This window comes from Mus musculus, chromosome 2, assembly GCF_000001635.26.
Source record: "Mus musculus strain C57BL/6J chromosome 2, GRCm38.p6 C57BL/6J".
NCBI lineage: Eukaryota > Metazoa > Chordata > Mammalia > Rodentia > Muridae > Mus > Mus musculus.
The window spans coordinates 30,133,459-30,155,905 of record NC_000068.7 but is presented as its reverse complement, the minus strand read 5'-3'; the positions used below and the strand labels follow the sequence as shown (position 1 = coordinate 30,155,905).

Here is a 22,447-nt window from a genome sequence, read left to right as displayed (position 1 = left end):
AGTTACAGACTCTCCAGGCTGTCCATAAACATGGTTGTTAATGGACAGACTCTTCAGTTTTAAGTGGGGGAGCCACTGCTGATAAAACACCAATAGCCTGACCACTAAGGTGAACTGACTGACCAACCTGTTTGGACCAAGCAAAGGTCTATGATAAAGGAAAAATTACAGGCACTAGAACAGCTGGTCTAAGACCAGCTGGAGGCTCAACACATAGAGGAGTCCACCAGCCCTGGGAACTCTCCTGTATTTGTCATTAATAAGAAATCTGGCAAATGGAGGATGTTGACAGATCTGAGAGCAATCAACGAAGTCATTCAGCCAATGGGTTCTTTACAGCCTGGAATCCCATTACTGTCCTCGTTACCTAAGGAATGGCCTATCACAGTGATTGATCTAAAAAGTTGCTTTTTCACAATTTCTTTACAAGAACAAGACAGAGAAAAATTTGCCTTCTCCCCCACACTTAACAACTCTATGCCAACCAAAAGGAACCTTGTGGCAATCCTGCCACAGGGAATGTTGAATAGTTCTACCTTATGTCAATATTTTGTACAACACTATTGAAAATAATTCATAAACAATTTCTTTGATCCATAATTTACCACTATATGAATGATATTTTGCTGGCTGACTCAAATGGATTTACCTTAGAAAGAATGTTTAATGAAGCAAAAAGAATTTTGCCTTTTGGGGTTTACAAATTGCTCCAGAAAAAAATCGAAGAGGAGATTCTCTTAATTATCTAGGATAAAAGTCGTGTTATACACGTGTTCTACAGAAAATTAGACCACAAAAGGGACAAATCAGGAGCGATCAATTAAGAACTCTTAAAAATTGCCAGGAGAACAGCCAGGGCTATACAGAGAAACACTGTCTCGAAAAACCAAAAAAAAAAAAAAAAAATTGCCAAGAGAAGCCAGGCGTGGTGGCACACGCCTTTAATCCCAGTACTTGGGAGGCAGAGGCGGGCGGATTTCTGAGTTCGAGGCCAGCCTGGTCTACAAAGTGAGTTCCAGGACAGCCAGAGCTACACAGAGAAACCCTGTCTCAAAAAAACCAAAACAAAAAAAATTTTTAAAAAATGCCAGGAGATATTAACTGGCTACAGCCTACAGTTGATTTGCCTACTCAAGAGCTAACTCTTTTGTTTAACATCTTTCAAGGTGACAAAGACTTAAAATAGTCCAAGAAGATTATAAGTAGAAGTTGAAAAGAAATTGGCTCTGGTAGAAAAAAAAACTGTAAGATGAATATATAGATCATAAAGATCTACAGATGGCTTGTATTTTATTTATTTCGCCACAAATTTTATGGGGACATGGTTTGATGCTGCAATGGGAAACACAGATTAACATTCCCCCAACCTCAGAAACAAATAATAAAATAAAGAATGCTTCTGAAAAAAATTAAAAGGCATTACCAAGCCTTCTAGCCTTGATAATTCCTTGAGAATAGCCTTGGCAATCCCAAGGGCTGGTGGACTCCTCTGTGAGTTGAGCCTAGTCACAGACTGTCCAGGTTGTCCACAAGAGCAGGACACAATGGGCAGCCTTTCAAAGGTACTAACTGCCCTACTTTAAAAATGGTTAAGTGACAAACCTGATGGACATTCAGTCCTTCTTCTTCTCCTCCTTCTCCTCCTTCTTCTTCTTCCTTTTCCTTCCTCCTCCTCTTCTCCATATAATATTTATTTATTATATGTAAGTACACTGTAGCTGTCTTCAGACACTTCAGAGGGCATCAGATTTTGTTACAGAAGGTTGTGAGCCACCACGTGGTTGCTAGGATTTGAACTCAGGACCTCTGGAAGAGCAGTCAGTGCTCTTTTGTTTTGTTTTGAGACATGGTTTCTCTGTGTAGCTCTGGCTGTCCTGGAGCTGATTGGCACAAGGGCATGCACGCATATGTGCTCTCTCTCTCTCTCTCACACACACACACACACACACACACACACACACACACACACACACAATTAAACGCTAATGAATAGTAATCGGGCATGGTCATTCTTACCTGTAATCTCAGGAAGAGAGGATGGGGCAGAATAACCATGGGTTTGAGGCCCATCTAGGGTGAGGCATCAAACACACACAGGAGAGCAAAGAAGTTTACCATGGAGATCTATACCAGCTTCTCTTTATTCTTCCACTAATGGTCAATTGAATTTTTTGGTGCTTGTGAATGCTACGAATATATTCACTGTTCTGTGTGGAAAATCATTTCTCTGGGCACAATTTACTGAAGACTGTCTTTTCTTCATCATGTTCTGGCTCCTTTGTCAAAAGTCAACTGATTCCAAATGCTGGAGATGGCTCAGCAGTTAAGAGCACTGGCTGCTCTTGAAGACCCCAGCACCCACATGGCAGCTCACAACCTTCTGTAACCTGGGGATCTGATATGCCTTCCTCTGGCCTCATAGGCACCAAGCACACATACAGCAGGCAAGCACTCATACACATTTTCTGGGCAGTGGTGGTGCATGCCTTTAATTCTAGCACTCAGGAGGCAGATGAATCTCTATGGGTTTGAGGCCAGCCTGGTCCTCAGAGCAAGTTCCAGGATACCCAGGGCTACACAAAGAAATCCTGTTTAAAAAATAAAAATTCCTAAACAAACAAAGAGCCTTTAAACAGATGAATTGCAAGATTCCTACCTGTTTCTGGGCTTCCTGTTCTGTTGGTCAATGGCAAGTGGTCCCTCTCACCAGCATCGTGTTGTAATTACCGTAAGTTAGAAGTTTAAAGCTGGCCCCCAGCTTTGTCCTGTTTGCTCAGGATTATATTGGGTACCTGGGATCTTTTATGGCTCCCTAACCCATTTTCAGATTTCCCTCCTTTTCTGTGAGTTGTGTGTGCATACCTGTGTGTGTGTGTGTGTACGTGTGTCAGGGACCTGACCCACAGTCTCAGACAGGCAAAACAAACATTTTGCCACTGAGCTACACCCCAATGTCATAGAAGTTTTGTTTCAGGAAAGGCCTCAATAGGCAGTCCCAGGAAGACTGGAACTCACTACACAGAGCTGGCTGGTATCCAGCTTACCAGGATCCTTCCTCCTTGTGGAGCGCTGGATTAGAGCATGTGCCAGCACCTTTGGCCACAGTGGCATTTGGATAGGGACTACATTCACTCCTGTGATGTCTCTGACCCGGGGACGCAGAGCCGTCTTGTTCTCTGCTCCTCCTCCAGTTTCTCCCAAGCCTTTATTTACCGTGTTCAGTATTCTCGGGACTGTGGTTCCGGCTCAGTGACACAGTGCTTGCTCGATGTGTGTGTGGGCCTGGGCTCTATGACTGGCACAAAATCCCTAAACACTTTAATTTCTTCTAGGTATTGCAAGTGGCATTTATCATTTTCAGAGTTTACAGTTGGCAGAGGGAAATACTTGTGTTTTTAGCAGTGTGCTTGGTACACACCTTTAACCCCAACACCCAGGAGGCAGAGACCCTGGCCTCAGAGGCTCTACAGGATGAACAAGAGTAGCCTGAACTACATAGCAAAACTAAATAAAACATAGTATTAAATGACCTAAGGAACAATGCGCTGCCGGAAGTGCGTGAGATGGCTGGCTCAGTGGGTAAAGGTGCTCACAGCAGCCCTGAGTTTGCTGGGACCCACATGATAGCAAGAGGGAACCAATGCCAGCTAGACTCCCTCACCCGCAGGCTGCACACAAAGAAATATAATGTAAGAAGATTAATAATAATGTGTGCCCAGGCGCACCTCCTCCTTCCTAAGGCCGTCTCTGGCTGGCCGCAGCCGAACTGCAAGTGTCTTGGCAAGCATCTCCTGGTCTGTCTTAGAACACTCTAAGGGACTCTGGCTCTGTCCTTGCTCCAACTGTTTCCTCTCCTCCAAAGTCTCAAGTCCAGCCAGCACAGCACCGACACGCATGGTAAAGAGCACAGTTTATTAAGGACGACTCATCAACAGCCCTGGCCTGCTGAGCTCCCGGGAGCTGCAGGAGCTCAGGCTCGGGGTTCCCCCTTAAGAATCAAGGGCAGATCCTTCCCTCAGGCAGCGTCCAACTGCGGAGCCACCCTACCCAAGACAAAGTCTCCATGTCCTTGGCCTTCATCTCAAGGACCAAGTGGTGGGCACAGGATGCAGGTCTCCCACAGAAACAAATCAGATGCAGTGATTCCAGTAGCATGGTCCCAGGAAACGGGGCAAGGGGTGGGGTGGGGGAGGCAGGCAAGAAGGAATGAATGCATCCGCGTCCTGGGCAGCATTTGCTGCGTCCCAGTCAACAAAGGGAGCAGTACTGGGGCTGAGCTACCAGCTACCAAGTCCTAGGTCTGGGGGCGGTCAAGATGGCGGGAGTGTATATGGCCTCCCTTATACTCGGCTCTAGGGTAAAGCTGGCAGCCCTCTCAGGCAGGAACGGGGAGAGGATGTCAGGGTTAACCTTGGGGAATAAGACAATCCATATTTGAATTCTCCAACTCCTTTAGCATCCTGGCCACTCCTCCCCAGGTCACTTGCCACTCTGCAATAAATAGCTAGCCTGTGTCCAAATAAATAGTAAAATACGTCCCAGGTGTTGTGTATTGAGAGAGAAGGTAGTAAAAAGGCAGGTAGAGTCCCAGCAGCACTCAACCCAACCTGGCTAAAGCAATGGCCTGGGAAGGAGGCAGCCCTGCCCTCTGCTCTCAGGAAGGCTTCAGGTGCCAGCTACTGGAGCCTCACTCCTGCTGGCCAGTCTCTGGAGAAGGTTAAGAGCCCTTGCTGCCAACCTGCCTTCAGGACTCAAGCCACCTGACCTCCGGAAGAAACATGGTCAGAAAAGTCTATAGGGTTCAGGGAACCCAGCCCCAAAGTCAGAAGATAGATCAAGCACATGACCAGGAAGGCCAGCACCTCCGAAGCCTCCCCCCCCCCCCCCCCCCCCCGCCGCCTCCCCGCTCCGCCTCCCATGGGGGCAGATGGCAGAGGTAGCCCTCTGGTACTGTGAAGCTCCAGGCCTTCCAGTTTAGCCACCCTGGACCCAGAGAAGCTTTCTTTGGTCCCTTGCCCTTGATGAGAACTACACACACCAGATGGGAACATGGCCATCAAAGAGATGACATCACTCCTGAAATGGCAACTCCCAGGCACACAGCAGCCAGGGTATCTTACTCTCCAACTGAAGGCTCTCCCCATCCCTCCTTTCTCCATTCTTGAGTAGAAAATGGGCGAGAGGCTCAAAGCATCACAGGCTGCCATTGGAGCAGGTACTGGGGATTCCTGCTCTGACATAGAGGACCTGGAGGCCTCAGGCTGGGGATGGGAACAGGATGCCAATAAAGTTGGCCTCCAGGGCTTTCTCACTAAGCTACACTCCTGAATGCTGGCCTCAGGGAGCAGAGGGGAGGAGAGCGCCAGGGTAAAGAGGACAGACAAAAGAAAGACAGCAGGAGCCACACACGCCTCTGGCAAAGGAAGAAAAGGGACAGGCAGAGGTAGACACAGAGGGGAAGCAGGGCCTTAGAGGGTTCCCACATACCCTCACCCCACTGCCAGGGCATGTGTGAACACACATGTATACATACATACACACACACATACACACACACACACACACACACACACACACACACACAAAGCAGAGACCTGGGAGACAACCCTACCGGCCACAAGCAAACACACCGGACAGGGACAAACGGTGGCCCTAGAACTGGCAGTCACTCAGCTCTTCTGGGGTGCTTCCCCAGGCAGTCTGAGCACCAACACTCAGAAGTTGTTTCTGGCCCATTAGCTAATTGCCTCCCCTGACCAGGACTCAGGGAAGATGAAAGCACAGGGGTGAGGAGCTACTGGGCAGAGGCATGGCAGGACCCTGTCAGCCTCCTAGGCCCCAAATGGCCCCAGCCCCAGGAAGCCAGTTCAGGAGCTCCGGCCCTGCTGAGCAGTCTGGGTGGAGGGTCCCAGGGCTGAGGTGCAGGGAGTGTGGCAGGGCTGAGCACTGGGAAGGAGCGCATCGCGGCGTGCTCCAGGAGCACCCTGGACCATGGGAACCAGGCTGGGAAGACCTGGAGCTGGCCAGGACTGTAGCTTCCCTTCAGGCTGGCTTTCTCACAGGCTCCTTTGTGTCCCCAAAACAAGGGTGTGGAGCAAGCGCAGTGGCTGCTCTTCCAAAGCTGGGACCCTGCTACCACGTTACTTCGAGTCTTGGAGTTCCTTGGCTTTCTGTAGGATCTGGCAGACGTCTGTGATGGGGTAATCCTGGAAAGCGGAAAGCGAAAGCAAGGTCATGCTCCTGGAGCAGCAGCCACTTTGCTCCACTTGCCACACCCACCACCTTCCCAGAGACTCGTTACCATGGAATGGCACCAGGGCCAGGGACCATGGTGTACCAGACACCCAGAGTAGCCTGCCCCAAACACTGCAAGTCACTAAGGTTCTGCGTCCCAAGGCCCAAAGGGTCTCACAGCCTGTATTAGAACCAGGGTACCCAAAGGCCTCAGCCCTCACGTCTGACACAGAAGCTGGAGCCACACCTATGAACAGCATGTTGCTAGCTCAGGCAACATAGCCCTTGGTTTTCTAGTCACCTCAGGAGGCTCAAGGAGGGGTACTGTGATTATGGCCGTCTTACAGACCTAGCTAGTGAGGTTATTGGAAACCAACCCTAGGCCAGGTGTTGGAGACGCACTAAGGCCTAGAGACAAAGTCACTTGGCTCAAGTCACATGAGAAGCAGAGCAGAACAGATATGGACGTTAGGCTGGCTGTCAGACCTGACACACACCTCTCTGGCCTAAGACAAATCAATAACTTCCATACACTACACTCAAGGTCTGTGAGGACCAGGACTCAACTCAGGCCCAAACCGGATGCGCTCCAGGGGTCTGGACCCTGAATGCGCAGTATGTGTTCCTGTTTCTGGCCCCAGCCTGCCAGTGTCTGAGACTGGGCTCGTGCCACCAACCAGTACCTGCAGAAGCCGCATGTTGACAGTGAAGTCCCCCTCCAGTAACTGCTCCCGGATCAGTCTGCAGGGAAACAAGGAGCCACAGTGCTGGACCCTGGGTGCGCCCCGGGTGTACTCTAGCTGTGGAGGGTGGCCCCTGCTCACCACTCAGGTCTGGGTACTCCCCCACCTCCACCCCCCAGCTTCTCTTAAGGATGGCCCCACTCACATGAGCATAGCACAGCAGACCAGGAGGAGGAAATCGAATCGGTTGCCATCAGCAAAGAGGGAGTCCCAGATACGGATGACATCAGGCAGCAAGAACTCCTGGGACAGCAGCAATGTCAGCCATCGGAAGGCAAAGAACTGAGGCTTGATACTCTGCTCTTGCTGGGGGACAGAGGGTGTGTGTCAGGGAGCGCACGTCAGCTATTTAAATAAACAAGACACAGCCTAGGCGCAAGCCCTGTTCAGGGCCCTCAGAGGGGCCGTACAGAGCCTGGGTCCACTAACAGGGCAATTCCAGCCAATGTTGTTATTTCTGCAAGGCACACTAAAACTCCTGAATCTTACACTAGTCTTTCCATTTGGAGAAGATGTCAACTCATGCATCTCCCCCCTTGGTTCTGTGGAGCAGCATGAAGGCCAGTACCAGGCACTGTACCTGTGCTCAGCTCACAGAACCACAGAACAACCCTATAGAGGAGGGATCCGCAAGAGAACAGCACCCTGTGAGCCACACGGGGTGGTAACAAAGTATACAGCACACAGTAAAAAACAGAACTCTTAAAAAAAAAAAAAACCAACCAAAAAAAGCTGGGTGTTAGTGGCACACACGCCTTTAATCCCAGCAGAGGCAGGCGGATTTCTGAGTTCGAGGCCAGCCTGGTCTACAGAGTGAGTTCCAGGACAGCCAGGGCTACACAGAGAAACCCTGTCTTGGAAAACAAACAAACAAATGCAAGCTTCAGCTGGGAGGTGGCAGCGCGCCCCTTCAGTCTCAGCACTTGGAAAGCAGAGGCCACCAGACCTCTGAATGTGCTGGCCTTGGCCTTCAGCACCTTCACCTGCTCCACCATCTTGCCGGCAACACTCTTTTCTTCCTTTTTTTTTTTTTTTCATGGCAGGGTTTCTCTGTGGATCCCTGGCTGGCCTGGAACTCAGAGATCCACCTACTCCTGCCTCTCAAGGCTGGATTTGTTTTTTGAGACAAGGTCTCATTACGTACTCCTGGCTTGCAAGGCTGAAAGCATGCACCATCACGTTCAGCCTGTAAGTACCATTCTTAACTTCACACTCCCAGCCTACTTAATGTCTTCTACGCTCAGCTGCCAGGCCTCCCAGGCCTGTCTCAGCACATGGGTCAGTGCTCCCTGGAGCTGGGCCAGCCCAACATTGCTCAACTACAGCCACTTCCAGCCCCCACATTCAAGGCAGAACTACTGTGTCCCTGGCCTGTGCGTCCTGTCCATGAGTCAGGTCCTCACCAGCTTCAGGTAGAGCTCTACATCCTTATCCTTCAAGGTGGAGTACACCTTTTCCATCTTGTAGGTGATACCGCACTGGGAGTCATCCAGGCTCTTGATGAAGTTGTCCCGGATCTCAGCCATGAGGTTGGTGAAGCAGAAAAAGGTATCTGCTTCAGCGTGCTCTGGGACAGACAGACAGCAGCAGGGTGTGAGTGGACAAAGGAACGTGAGCTGTTCTTGAGTCCCGCCTCACCTCTCACCCATAAGACATTTGCCCCACTTATGAGTGTCACCAAACTGCCCCTGGCAGCTGGAATGAGTCCTTGGCCTTGGCTCCTGTCCACCCCTAATGCCTTCGGCACTTTGGCCTCACCTAGGCACAGGGTCCACTCAGCAGCCTACATGCGCTGTGGTAATGGACCCCACCTCTCAGTGCATCCTGACCATCTACTCTACCGCAAGTCAAAGGCGTCAACAGATCCGTAAGAAGCAGAACTCAGAAAGGCAGAGCTGGAAAGGGTCTCAGATGCAATCCCGCCAGCCTCTGTTCTGACATGAGCAGAGATGTATAAAAGCGGATGAGGCTTCAGAGCCCCATACAGCCTATCGGTCAGTCCAGCCCCATTTCCTTTCTCTAGGGAGCCAGCAAGGGGAGATTGCGGTAGCTAAGAGCTTGTCTACCTTTCCACTCGCTGTTAGGGTCAGTGGCAAAAGTGTAGTAGAGGGGGCCCACGATCTCATTCATGCCCTGCACGTAAGCGATGCCAGGGTTGAGCTTGGCATAGATGAACAGGATGCGCTCCACCACCTCCCAGTGGGCTTCGCAGCCATTGGGTAGCACCTCATACTCGTTCAGGGCTGATGGCGCACTGTTCTTGTGCGGGGAGCTCATCTGGAGAGAAGGGAGAGCCTGTTAGCAGGACAATTGTTTCCGGTAAGCCCAGCTTGACAGTATCCTAGCTTATGGGCAAGAAAGGGCAGGAGGAACATGTCCAGCCCAAGGAACAGGCAGGCCAGTGGAGCAGGAGGAGATTTCCAGTTACACTAGGCTAAAAGCAGAGGTCACAACAGACATGATAGAACACAGTTCCTGCTGTCCCAGTACTTGAGAAGCAGAGGCAAGCAGAACTCTGAGAGTCTGAGGCCAGCCAAGGCTATCTTAAAATCAAACCAAACTAAACCAACCAAACAACAAAATAGAGGTTATACCGGGTGGTGACGGTGCCCATCTTTAATCCCAGCACTCAGGAGGCAGAGGCAGGTGGATCTCGGAGTTTGATACCTGCCTGGTCTACAGAGAGAGTTCCAGGACAGCCAGAGAGGTTGTATAGAAAAACCGTCTTGAAAAACAAAAGCAAAATAAACAGAGGTGGAGGAAGGGAGAGAAAGAACTTCCTGCAGTGAGAAATTCTACACTAGACGGGTGGTTACGCACAGGTGTAACTTATACACATGCATGTATATATTTAGCATATCTAGCTATATACATAAAATGTATGGTTTTCTGTTTTTTGGGCTTTTTTTTTTAACTTCAGTTGTGGGGCTGGTGAGATGGCTCAGCGGTTAAGAGCACTGACTGCTCTTCCGAAGGTCCTGAGTTCAAATCCCAGAAACCACATGGTGGCTCACAACCACCCGTAATGAGATTTGATGCTCTCTTTTGGTGCATCTCAAGTCAGCTACAGTGTACCTATGTATAATAATAAATCTTGGGGAACGCCAGGGCCAAAAAGGGGGAGTGGGTGGGTAGGGGAATGGGGGGGTGGGTATGGGGGACTTTTGGTATAGCATTGGAAATGTAAATGAGCTAAATACCTAATAAAAAATGAAAAATAAATAAATAAATCTTTGGGCTGGAGCAAGCAGGGACTGAGCAAGCAGAGTTGACCGGATTGAGCAGAAGTCCTAAAAATTCAATTCCCAACAACCACACGAAGGCTCACAGCCATCTGTACAGCTCAGTGTACTCATATACATAAAATAAATAAATCTTTAACAAAACAAAACAAAACAAACTTCATTTGGAAACAAACTTCAGTTGTAACGAGAATAAAGACTTGGCTGTATGTAGTGGTGCAGACCCGTAAATCCCAGCACTGGGAGGCAGAAGCCGGAGTCTCAGGAGTTCAAAACCAGCCTCAGCTATGTATGAGAGTTCTAGGCCAACCTGGACGACACAAAAACCAGCTGAAAACAAGAGAAGGGTCCGAAACCTCTGCTGCTCTGTAGAATCTCAGAAAACTCAGGGGATTCTGATGCCTCAGCTGTCCCTGGCCTGTGCCAGCAGTGGCTACAGAGCTGGGGGACTGCAGGGGACACCCCCACAGAGACTGTGAGTCTTAGAACAGAGGACAGGGAGTCCGAGCTACCTCCACATTCACAGCACACATATAAGACAGAAACACACGCGCCTCAGGAGCAGACCACACTCCTCCAACAGTCCTACACACTTCTCAAAGCCATCTTCTTTTTCTTTTCTTTTCTTTTCTTTTTTCTTTTCTTCTTTAAACAGAGTTGGGCATAGCCCAAGCTGGACTTCAAACTCGTCATACAGCTGAGGGTGACCCTGAGCTGATCCTCCTACCTCACATTACAGGCTTAGAGCCATGACACTACCTTTGAATATTTCAAGAGGAGAAAACTGAGGCTCACATAGACCTGAGCCTGGACTGGCTAGCTCAAAGACTTTGGCCAAGCCACTGGAGCAGGATGTCTCCCAGGAAGGCCCAGTGCTCCCAGCTTTCCAAGAACCTACTTTCCGTGACCTCATTTCCTCCTGCAGTTCCACAGAAATGATCATATCCAGATTACAGAGAGGAAAAAGACCAGAGTCACACAGAAGGTCACCCTACCACAGGTCTAGAGTCCCAGGGATGAAGCTTGGGTGGATCCTGGACTGTGAGACCAGTTCCAAAGGTAAAATGGGAAGAGTCTGACCCTCATATACAAAGCTACAGCAAAAGAATCAATAGAGCTGGGCCTTTATCCAGCATCCACGCAAGACAGATGCACAAGTGAGCCACGGTTCCTTCACCAAGCCAACGCTCTGCACAACTCCTGTGAATCCCAACCCTGCAGCAGGTGCATGGGACCAGGAGAGATGGTACCTGCTCTGATACTGCTCTGATGGTAGCAACTCAGAGAGATCTGTGCAGTCCTCCATTCCCTGCTGGGGAGGCTTCAGAGCAGGGCCTTCCCATTGAAGAAAGCCAGTGACATGTGGGAACAAGTCACTGCTACAGGTCCCAGAGCAATGGGTTTTCATGTAGAAATAAGGTCATACACCTCATTTTGGGGAGTGGAGATGGGGTGCATACCATCTGCCACAAGTGGCAGGATCTGCTAGATCTTGGAGCTCAACAGCACCTTCCCTCACATCTCACTGCTTCTAGCCAAAGGGGCCCTCTTTTTTTTTTTTTCCATGATACAAATGATAAATTAAGCTTTTGTTGTGAGATGTTGAGCTGAGTGATATGGTGGTGAAGGAGATGCCAGTGGCTATGTCCCTACAGACAGTCCTAGCCTGGCTGCTCCTGCTGTGTGAGGATGGACTTTGTCATGAGTTGTGCTATGGTGGCCAGGGCGCTGTTTGGAACCTCCCCCTGTCTCAGGATTGAAGTGTGGGGTTGGAAGCTGTCGGGGAACACTGGAGAAACCCTGATGCGGTAATGGCACCTTTGGCACATTCATGGCCATCAGAATGGGCACAGGACGTTAATCAGGGCAGAGCAGGCCTGCTATATCTCTACTTCCTATCCAGATCCCTTGTACAATAATAGATTTTGGTTTTGGTTGTTTTTTTTGTTTTTCATTTTTTGGTTTTGGTTTTTCCGAGACAGGGTTTCTCTGTGTAGCCCTGGCTGTCCTCGAACTCAGAAATCTGCCTGCCTCTGTTTCTCAAGTGCTGGGATTAAAGGCGTGCGCCACCATGCCCGGCAAAGTTTTGTTTTTTGAGACGAGGTTTCTCTGGATGTCCTAGAACTCATTCTGTAGATCAGGCTGGTATGAAATTCAGAGATCTGCTTGCCTCTGCCCTCCAAATGTTGGGACTAAATGCATGGTCTACCACAGCCCAGCATTTTTGTGAGTGACTTCCTCCAGGGTGTCCAGGAGGGGCATGGTGGCACATGTGCAGCATGGTGGGTAACGGGATGGCCTGTTGGAAAAGGAGGAGGCCCAGTGGTCACTGGAGGCTCAGTCAGAGAGCTTTTGTCTCTGCAGCAGAATCACTAGCCCAGCCCCACTCTGGAACATTTGGCACTCACTCTCTCGTATCTGAGGACTTGGCACATGCCTTCCATAATACTCAGGCAGCTCTTCTGCTCTGTCCTTCACCTCCTGCTGTCTAGATCCGCTGCAGCCGCTGAGGCCCACACCTGGATGGATGGCTAGCTGTCCCACTGCTGCTCGCACCACAATGGGACATCCCTCAGGACTGTCTCCACTCTACCTCTAGCAGAAGCGCCTGAGATGAGGACAGTGCCTGGCCTGTAGCTCTCATGCCCGGCTGGAACTACAACAAAAGGCCTCTGACAGCAACCTTCAGAAAGCACCCAGTGCCCTGTGGCCAGTGCACCAAAGGAGACAGGAAGGGACAGCCTGTCAGGAAAAGCCCCATGGGCTGGAGAGAGATGGATGGCTCAGTGGGTAAGAGCACTGGCTGCTTTTCCAGAGGTCCTGAGTTCAATTCCCAGCAAGGACAAGGTAGCTTACAACTATGTATAATAAAATCTGATGCCCTCTTCTGGCATGCAGGCAAACAAGCAGATAGAATACTCACAAATAAATAAATCTTAAAGGGGGGAGGGGGGAGACAAGACCGCAGGGAGCTGGAAAGATGGCTCAACAGGAAAGAGCACTTGTTCTTGTACAGGACCAGAGTTCGATTCCCAGCACAGCACTCACAACCATCCATGACTCCAGTTCCAGGAGATCTGATGCCTTTTTTGACCTCTATAGGCACTAGACATGTACACAGTGCATGCACACACACACACACACACACACACACACACACACACACACACGCACGCACGCACGCACACACACACAGGCAAACATTCAAACAGAATAAATAAATCTTAAAAAAGAAAACTATCTCAGATCCCCAACTGGCTCTTACATTTGTAACCCCGCTTCGATTCCTGGCCACCGTCTGAGACTTCAGTGTCGTCTGCTCCACCCGCTTACGAAGGGTCTCAAACTCATTTTGCGGGTCCAGGATGAGCAGGCAGGGGTACTCAGTGGCTCTTTGGAAGAAAGATATATCTGGGCACAACCTCCTATTGGAATGGAAAAAATGCTATCACTCAGGGTGGAGGTTCCAGCCAGGCAGCCCCAGGTATCCTAAGAAATGGTTGATCTACTTATTTTACAGTGCTGAGGACTAACCTAGGTCCACACTAGACAAGTGCTCTACCACTAAGCTTACCCCTTCAACGGTTTGCTTGTTTGTAATTGTAACATCACAGCTGGGTATGGTGGCTCACACATGTAACCAAGTACTTGGGAGGTCTAAGGCAGGAGGATTGCCCTGAGTTCAAGGCCAGCTTCAGCTACAAAGTGAGCTCCAGACCACACAGTGTGAGACTTTGTCTCAAAAAACTAAAATAATAATAGTTTTCCCAAGAGAACCAGTTTTTAAAAAGGCAGTAGAAATGGCATCTGCACAGTTACTTCATATGTGTCTGTGAAAAGGAACACGTGTAAATATTTTAAGTGTTTCTATGGCACACAGCCAAATTCTCACAGACCACAGACACTTCTTGAGACTTCTTGTGTGGAGCTGAGGATGCCACTTGGTGGCAGAGCACTCGCCTGGCATGTGTGGATCTAAGGGTCAAGTCCTGAGTTCAATCCCCAACAAGAGAATCATCTATTTCCACCCATCTGTCTCTAGATGTATGCAATGTATAAGGCCTGCCTGTGGTCATTTATCACAGAACGTCCTCTGCTGGCATGGAGAGATGCATGGAACATTAGGAGGGCGGCTTGGATCTGGAGTGTGACAGGGCAGGCATGCACATGTACTCCTCAAAGCTCCTAGGCCCAGCACACTGCTTCCTGGCCCTTGGGAAACCTTAACAACCTACTGCCATCACCAATAAGACAGAACCTGAGCCCCTAATTCCTCCACAAAACTACTACAGGATGGGACTCTTGACCTAAACCTGGCCCAGATCATATTACGGGCAGGGCTACTCCAACGCCAGTCTGAGCAGAAAGGCAGCAAGAGCCTGGTGACTGCCCCCTGGCATCCAGAGGTTATCTGGAAGGGATCTGGACAGAGAAGTGGCACTCAGAAAGCTAAAGGAGAGGATTCCTGGACGGTACCCCAAGCCTCAGGGTACTCCTGCATCAGTTCCTTAGGCTAGAAAGCTCTTCCCATTCTCCTCATGACCGGCACATCCTGCAAGGTCACCTCCTCTAAACTGAGGCTCCTATTCTCTCAGAGCACCAGCTTTTCTTCCCCACAGCACTGGGAACCTTTGCAATCCCATAGGTGTTGCCAGGTTGACTATCTGACTCCTCACATAAGCCTCCAGCCTTCCTCACATGGGTGCAATTGGCCTGTGCCACTGCAGGCAGAATTGGGCCTGAGAGAGATTCCGTGAAATGCTGCTGAGTCTGCTCTGCATGACTTTCCTGTCTAAACAAGGAGTGTGTGCCAGAGAGGACTCAGGCAGGCAGCTCAGTGAGGAGAGGGACTGGCTCCCAGGGCCTTTCTTCAAAGGCCGCTGTCCTGTGTTATAGCCAGCATAACATTCCTATATTGCACACACCCTTAACCTGAGCTATGTCACTTCTACTTCCAGATAAATCATGCATGAGAGCCTGGGTCACCTGCACAAAGTCAAATAGTTGAGGGGAGGCTACAACTAAACCAGACAAATAGGTTCCAGCACATTGTGGCACAAACCCCACAGAGCCTTCCCCCAGTCCCCGCAGCAGGCCCCCAGCAGCAGAAGCCCCTGGGAGCCTCTTACCTGACATCTTTGTCAATCTGGAGTAGCACCTCGTTGTCCTTAAAATATGTGTTCCACCTGCTGTCAGGGTTTGGGTTCAGAGGCTGTGAAGAGAGGGAAAAGCAGATGCTGTGTCCAAGAACTAGGCAGGGTTGCAGCTCAGGGGCCTCAGACCAAGTGCCTTTAGCCCTGGCTTTGATCTAAAGACAAGCTCAGTCCACCCAGAGGACACAGCAAGCACAGGCTTCCCAATGCTTCCCAGGTACTGTGGCAACACTTCCATACTGCACAGTCAGCCACAAGCCTTGCAGCCTGCTCTGAACACATGCTGGGTGGCAGACAGTGCACTTGGCAGTGCCCCAGCTACAAGTGTGTCTATGGCAATCCCTCACTGAGCACTGTTGAAAGGTTGACTGAGGCCGGGCGGTGGTGGTGCACACCTTTAATCCCAGCACTCGGGAGACAAAGGCAGGCAGATTTCTGAGTTCGAGGCCAGCCTGGTCTACAATGTGAGTTCCAGGACAGCCAGGGCTATACAGAGAAACCCTGTCCCCCCCCAAAAAAAAAACAACCAACAAACAAACAAACAAACAAAAACAACAACAGCAAAACAAAAAACAAAAACAAACAAAAAAAAAAGAAAGAAAGGTTGACTGAATGAATGAACACCGTCTCATTTTCTACCAGAGCTTTGAGTAGTCAATTCCAACTTGGGAGGATGGCTCTGAGGCCAGCCCAGCTCCACTTCTTGTCCTGTAAAGTCTACAGAAAGGAGCTTGTTATAAGAAGAGGAGACAGGCTGGGGCCTAGCAAACACAGAAGTGGATGCTCACAGTCAACTATTGGATGGATCACAGGGCCCCCAATGGAGGAGCTAGAGAAAGTATCCAAGGAGCTAAAGAGATCTGCAACCCTATCGGAGGAACAACATTATGAACTAACCAGTACCCCAGAGCTCTTGACTCTAGCTGCATATGTATCAAAAGATGACCTAGTCGGCCATCACTGGAAAGAGAGGCCCATTGGTCAGGCAAACGTTATATGCCCCAGTACAGGGAAATGCCAGGGCCAAAAAATGGGAATGGGTGGGTAGGGGAGTGGGGGGGGGGGGACTTTTGGGATAGCATTGGAAATGTAATTGAAGAAAATACGTAATAAAAAAAAAAAGGAAAAAAAAAAAAAAAAGAAGAGGAGACAGGAGTTTCTCCAGGCCTCAGACAGGCACTTCATCTCCATGTCTGCCCAGCTCTTTCTTTAACTATACAAGCATAGGACCACAAACGAGAACTGTATAGCTCCGGAGAAATGATTGCTTACCACCCTGGAGATCCTTTGCTTAGTCTCCAAGGTCATAAAAAGGTTAACAAACATTTAGCCAGAGGGAAAGCCTGGACCTTTTCAAGGGAACAAAGCACGAAGGCTGCAAGTTTGAAAGCCTGAGCTACATAGCAAGATCCTGTCTCAAAACAAACAAACAAACAAACAAACAAACAAACCCATTTCCAGTCTGCAAGATGGCTTGGTGGTTAAAGAAGCCAACTGCACAAGCATAAAGACCTAAGTTCAGTCCCCAACTCAAAGTTGTCCTCTCACCTCTATGCATGCACCATGACATGTGCCCACCCTGGCATCCATACAAATACTAACAATTTTTTTTTGTTTGTTTGTTTTTTCAAGACAGGGTTTCTCATTGTAGCCCTGGCTGTCCTGGCACTCACTTTGTAGACCAGGCTGGCCTTGAACTCAGAAATCTGCCCGTCTCTGCCTCTCAAGTGCTGGGGTTAAAGACGTGTGCCACCACGCCCGGCTTAACAATTTTTTAAAAAATGTTTCAAGTTCAGTGTCACTCTTGGCTATAAATTGAGTTCCAGAGCCAGGTGATAGTATCAGACACCATTAACCCCAGTACTTAGGGAGACAGAGGCAGGTGGATCTCTGTGACAACCTCTCTGAGGCCAGTCTGGTCTATAGAGCAAGTTGCAAGACAGCTAGGGCTATACAGAGAAACCCCATCTCAAAAAACAAACAAAACAAAACAAACAAACAAAAGACAAAAAAACTCCAAGTCTCAGGCCAGCACAAAATACATAAGAGTCTGTCTTAAAAAGACTAGAGAGATTAATGAGTCTTTAAAAGCATGTACTATTTATGTAGTCAGTTAGGTTTTTTGAGACAGAGTTTCTGTGTAGCCCAGGTTGTCCTGGAACTCACTTGCCTCTGTCTCCTGAGTGGAAGAATTAAGGTCGTGCACCACCACATATAGTGTGACGCATGTACTACCACTCTTTTTTTGTTTTTTGTTTTTGGTTTTTCGAGACAGGGTTTCTCTGTGTAGCCCTGGCTGTCCTAGAACTCACTTTGTAGACCAGGCTGGCCTCGAACTCAGAAATCCGCCTGCCTCTGCCTCCCAAGTGCTGGGATTCAAGGTGTGCGCCACCACGCCCAGCTATGTACTGCCACTCTTAACAAAGGACCTCAGAACCCAGCACCACCCAGTAGCTCACAACCATCTGTAACTCTAGTTCCAGGGGATATGACACCATCGCCTGATCAAGCATGCATGTAGTGCACATATACACATGTAAGCAAAATGCTCATATACATAAAATAAATGAAGCTAGAAAAATTTTTTTAAATTAGCCTTTTATTTAAAAAAAAACAAAAACAAAAACGAGCCAAGTGGTGGTTGGTGATGCACACCTTAAATCTCAGAGCTCAGGAGGCAGAGGCAAGTGGTCTGAGGGCAAATTCCAGGACAGCTAGGCTTACACACAGAACCCTGCCTCATAAAAACCAAGAGACAGACAGACAGACACATAGACACAGACAGACAGACAGACAGACAGACATACACACACACTCTCTCTCTCTCTCTCACTCACTCTTGGACTAGTCAGGTTTCCAGAGACCATGCCCTAGGAGGTCCTGGTGCAGAGCAACTCTCACAGCACTCTCAGGACTATAGTCATTGCCTACGTTATGAACTAGGCCTGGGCTCCTGTGGTTCCCTTGTGTCTAGTGCAAGCAGGGAGACACCACTGTTTCCAAGTGGGGGCAAGCCGATGCAGAAGGGAGGACGACGCACACAGGAATGCAGGCCAGGCTGCACCTGTCCTCCAGCAAGGGGTCCTGGTTGATTCAAGCCTCTGCCCCCACCTATGCTCAGCTCAGCCCATGCTTACATGAACCCTACTTACATGGTCCTCAAAGGTCACATCCTCCCTGAATACACCCATGTTGGCCTTGGCAATGCCAGGCTGGATAATCATCTCTCTCAGGAACTGCGAATAGAGCCCCCTGCAGGAGAGACACGCAGAGAAAAGATGCTTGGTGACCCCACCAGAGAGGCACTCACGGGAGGCTCCATGTGAGGTTGCTCCTCATCATAGGTCTCACCTCTGCTTGGCCAGGATGGAAGTCCACGAGGCTCTCTCCAGAGGGAGGTAGTTCAGGAGGATCTGCACAGAGAACAGCACAGCTCTGGCGACATGCCTGTCCCCATCCTGGACAGTGGCCTCCCTCCTCCTAGCCCAGCTCAGCCCCGTCCTCTGCTTTCCTCAGACTGTTCTACATGAGAAGAGAACTTGGTACTGACGGGCTGGTAACCCGGAACGGAGGCTGCCACCACCTCAGCTCTGAGGGTGGCTTCCCTGGTACCAATGAGTGGAAATCTTTACTGGCATAATGAAGTAGTCCATCCCCAAAGGAGTCCTGGAGGGGAAGCCAAGAGAACACAAAACCCCACAACTTTCAGAAAGACTTCCTCGGACAAGCCAGGAAAATAGCAAAGAGGAGAGGCCGGGAGGAGGTCCATGCAAGACCCAACGGAGTCAGAAACAAGAAGCCCCGCCCGAGGCACACCCACCTTCCAGCAGAGGCACCGCAGTCCGCCCTCACAGGGGATGCCTGTGGACACAGCAGGCAAAGGTCACCCCAAGCCAGAGTTCCAGAACCCCCCAGACCTCTATGCCTTGGAGCCAGCTGGCAGGGAGTGGAGTGGGCAGGAAACACTTCAGGAACCATTCTCTACCAAAGAAATGTCTAAGCAAGCCGGGCATGGTGGCATACGCCTTTGATCCCAGCACTTGGGAGGCAGAGGCAGGCGGATTTCTGAGTTTGATGCTAGCCTGGTCTACAAAGTGAGCTCCAGGACAGCCAGGACTATACAGAGAAACCCTGTCTCGAACCCCCCACCCCACAAAAAAAGAAATGTCTAAGCAGATGCTAACTCTACCTTCTATACTGTCTACAGCCCTGTCCCCAGCCCAGAACTGCGTCTGTACTCTGAACCTTCTCATCTTTGATATTCCTTCCTCAAAGGGCCCTTACCAACTAACCATTCTTTTCAAAGTCAGGCTCTTCTTTTAGGGGAGGGACAGAGTCTCATATAGCCTAAGCTGGTCTCCAAGTTACTGTGGAACTGAGACGGAACTTCTGATCCTCCTGCCTCAGCCTCCTCAGTGGCAGGATTACAAGTGGGTTTTGCCATCACGTCTAATATATAGGGTGCTGAGAGTGGAAAGTGGGGCGCTAGGTAAACGCTCTATAAACTGAGCTATATGCCCAGCCACAGGCTCTTTTCATTTTGTTTTTTGAGACAGGGTCTCACTATGTAGCCCTGCCTGAGCTAGAACTCACTATGTAGACCACCAGGCTGGCCTTGAACTCACAAAGATTCACCTGCCTTTACCTCTTGCTCTAGGATTAAAGGTGTGAATCACTATGCTGGGCAGGCATTAATGTCGCGGTGCTGCTTATAAACAATGGCTCTCTGGTTTCTCCATAGCACCCATAGAAACTGGAATTACATAAAGACCTGAGTATGACTTTAAGTTCTCAGGCAGGCAAAAGCTTATCTATTTGTTGATGCCCCTGTGTCTGTGTCCTGTGCTAGACATAAGCAATGGCTCTGTGGCTTCCCCACATTGGTCCTGTTGAGGGCTCTGTGCCAGACAACCACCATTTCATTCAATTCCCAGTTTAGCTCCAGTAAGGATGGAGGATTAGCTGCATCGTCCTCACTTACAGATAAAGACACGGATCTGTAGACAGAGCAACCAGGATTAAGACAGGTGTGATGTGCAGTCCGAGCTCTGCACAATCAGCACAGGCAGCTTCCCCTCTGGGGCCTCCACACCACTCCAGAATGGGAAGGCCAACTTCTGCAATGCTGTCAGGAGTTCAGAAGAATGGCTCTGAGGGTGGCTTCCCTGACAATGAGCCAATTAACCACCCCACCCCACCCCAATCTGCACGACACAGGCGACTTAAATTCTTTCTTTGAAAAGTTACTAGGCAGTACCACAGGAGCTCTACAAACATCTTGGGATGTTTTTACAGACGGGGTAAAAATCCAGCTATTGCTGTGCTGGAACATTAACCATGTGGGGGGCAAAGTCAAATGTGGTGGAAGTTCAATTCCTTAAAATTGGTGCTCTACGGCTTGAGTTTTAACACTAACCAAAGGTCACTCTCAGCTCTGATCCACAGCCAAGTAGAGAACCCGGGAACCACCCTGCAACTTCCTTAACTCAAGAAACGAGCTGAGAAATGCTGAGAGGCCTTCCCTAGGCACAAAGGGTTACCACCGGTGCAGTCTTCAGGCCACTTCAAGGGATTTGGGGGATCACCCCCCCCCCCCAGCTAAGGGCCAGCTTTCTGCCGGCAGGCAGGTTTCCAGGGAAACCCTGAGTAAAAGTGCATCTTACCACTAAAACTGAGTTCTCGAAGCTTTTCCAACACAATGGAGGGCTCCTTCAGGACATCCTGGAAATCTGCAATCCTTCAAGGGCAGAAAAGGAAACGCCAAGGTAACAGGCTTAATGACCACTCTTGCAGCCAGCCCAAAGATCTTTCACTCCCAACGGTCTCCAACTACCAGCTTAGGGAAGTGGACAATACAAGTTTCTTCCTCTAAGATCTGCCATGTCAACGAAAAGCCATGAGAGGTATTCTAATCCAAAGGGTTTGAAGTGAGAACTTAACATTAAGCACTGTCCACTGTTAGCGAGCTGGCATTTCCTGGGCACTTGCTGCGGCCAAGCCCAGCCCACAGCACACCACTACCCGAATTCACACAACCAAGCTTCCTGCAACCAGGAGTAATTGGATCCACAGACAACAGACTTGTACAATCTCCCCATGGCTCCCGAAGCTCTTGGCTGGGTAAAGGGGAGGGGGCACAGACTTCTCGGGCCTGCCCTCAGGCAAAGACAAAAGACTAAAAATTAGTCCTGGAGTGACCAGAATTTAGCGGGCGTTGCAAGATGTGCCTGGGGTGGGGGTAGGAGGTGGATTTAAGAGGCCAGATTGGAGAACCTGGATCCCCTGGTGTTTCTCATGAGCATGGAGCACAGGGACAGGGGCATTTGGGGGCGGGGGAAGGTGCGAATCCTAGAGCGAGGAAGCGGGGAGGGTAATAGGGGGCTGGACAAGGGAGACACTAGGGAAAGGGGTCCCGAGTGAGAGAGAAAGAAAGGTGACACTGAGGTAAGAGAAGCATCTCTGCTTCTCGCCTCTGCCACACAGGCAATGAGACCGTAAGGGGGCTCGCCGCCGGGGGAGGGGGCTGTTCTTGGCCGCACATGCGCTGAGCAGCTCTCTCTGTGCGAAGGCCCGGCCTGGACGGAGCGGTCTGGGTGCAGTCTTGACCTCAGGTCTCCTTACCGGCTCTTGTGCAGACTCGACATGGTGTTGACTTCCGGACTCCCGAGCTGCTTCTGCAGCCCCAGCTGCCGCCACCGCCACCGCCCCCCTCCCTCCGGGGACACGGGGCGCTGGGCAAAAGCCTCCGGCAGGAAGCAGAACTTGGAGCGTGCGCGTTCCGCGGGGGCGGGGCCGCGCTGGGTCCGCCCAAGGGTCACGTGACGGGGACTTCTTTAAGGCTAGGCAAACCGTCAGTTGAGCGTCAGGACGGCGTGACTGTCAGTGATCCCGCTGGCTATGAGTCTCCCGCCCTCAGTTTCTGATTACTGAATACACTTGTCTATCTCTCTCACTCCCTGTCATTAACTGCGGTACAGTTGTTTGGTTGATTGAACTAGTTGTTTGAACTAGACTTAGTCTCCGGTGTGGTCTCATTCAATGTCGAGTCCTTCCTTATGGAAATGACCCTGTTGCT

The 22,447-nt window shown here is 50.0% G+C and overlaps 1 protein-coding gene and 1 pseudogene across 10 annotated transcripts; one reads left to right on the top strand and one right to left on the bottom strand.

Annotated features, from left to right (window-relative positions):
- Window positions 1–3,891: 3,891 nt before the first annotated feature.
- On the bottom strand, window positions 3,892–22,176 carry Tbc1d13 (TBC1 domain family, member 13). 10 transcript variants are annotated; one of them, XM_030252063.1, is made up of 14 exons: window positions 21,994–22,155; window positions 21,036–21,109; window positions 20,354–20,497; window positions 19,193–19,233; window positions 19,005–19,038; window positions 18,724–18,785; window positions 18,525–18,624; window positions 15,349–15,431; window positions 13,485–13,644; window positions 9,044–9,254; window positions 8,381–8,544; window positions 7,123–7,283; window positions 6,918–6,975; window positions 3,894–6,206 (listed from the first exon to the last, which is right to left on the bottom strand). In XM_030252063.1, the coding sequence occupies exons 5-14, from the start codon at window positions 19,023–19,025 to the stop codon at window positions 6,141–6,143; spliced, it is 1,086 nt and encodes a 361-aa protein (XP_030107923.1). In that variant the 5' UTR covers window positions 19,026–19,038; window positions 19,193–19,233; window positions 20,354–20,497; window positions 21,036–21,109; window positions 21,994–22,155; the 3' UTR covers window positions 3,894–6,140. The 10 variants fall into 10 exon arrangements, with proteins under 10 accessions (NP_666364.1, XP_030107923.1, XP_006498383.1 ...); XM_006498320.3 differs by lacking the exon at window positions 19,005–19,038; XM_030252062.1 differs by lacking the exon at window positions 20,354–20,497 and having other exon boundaries at window positions 21,994–22,154.
- Gm52549 lies at window positions 11,851–12,349 on the top strand (annotated as a pseudogene).
- Window positions 22,177–22,447: the final 271 nt, after the last annotated feature.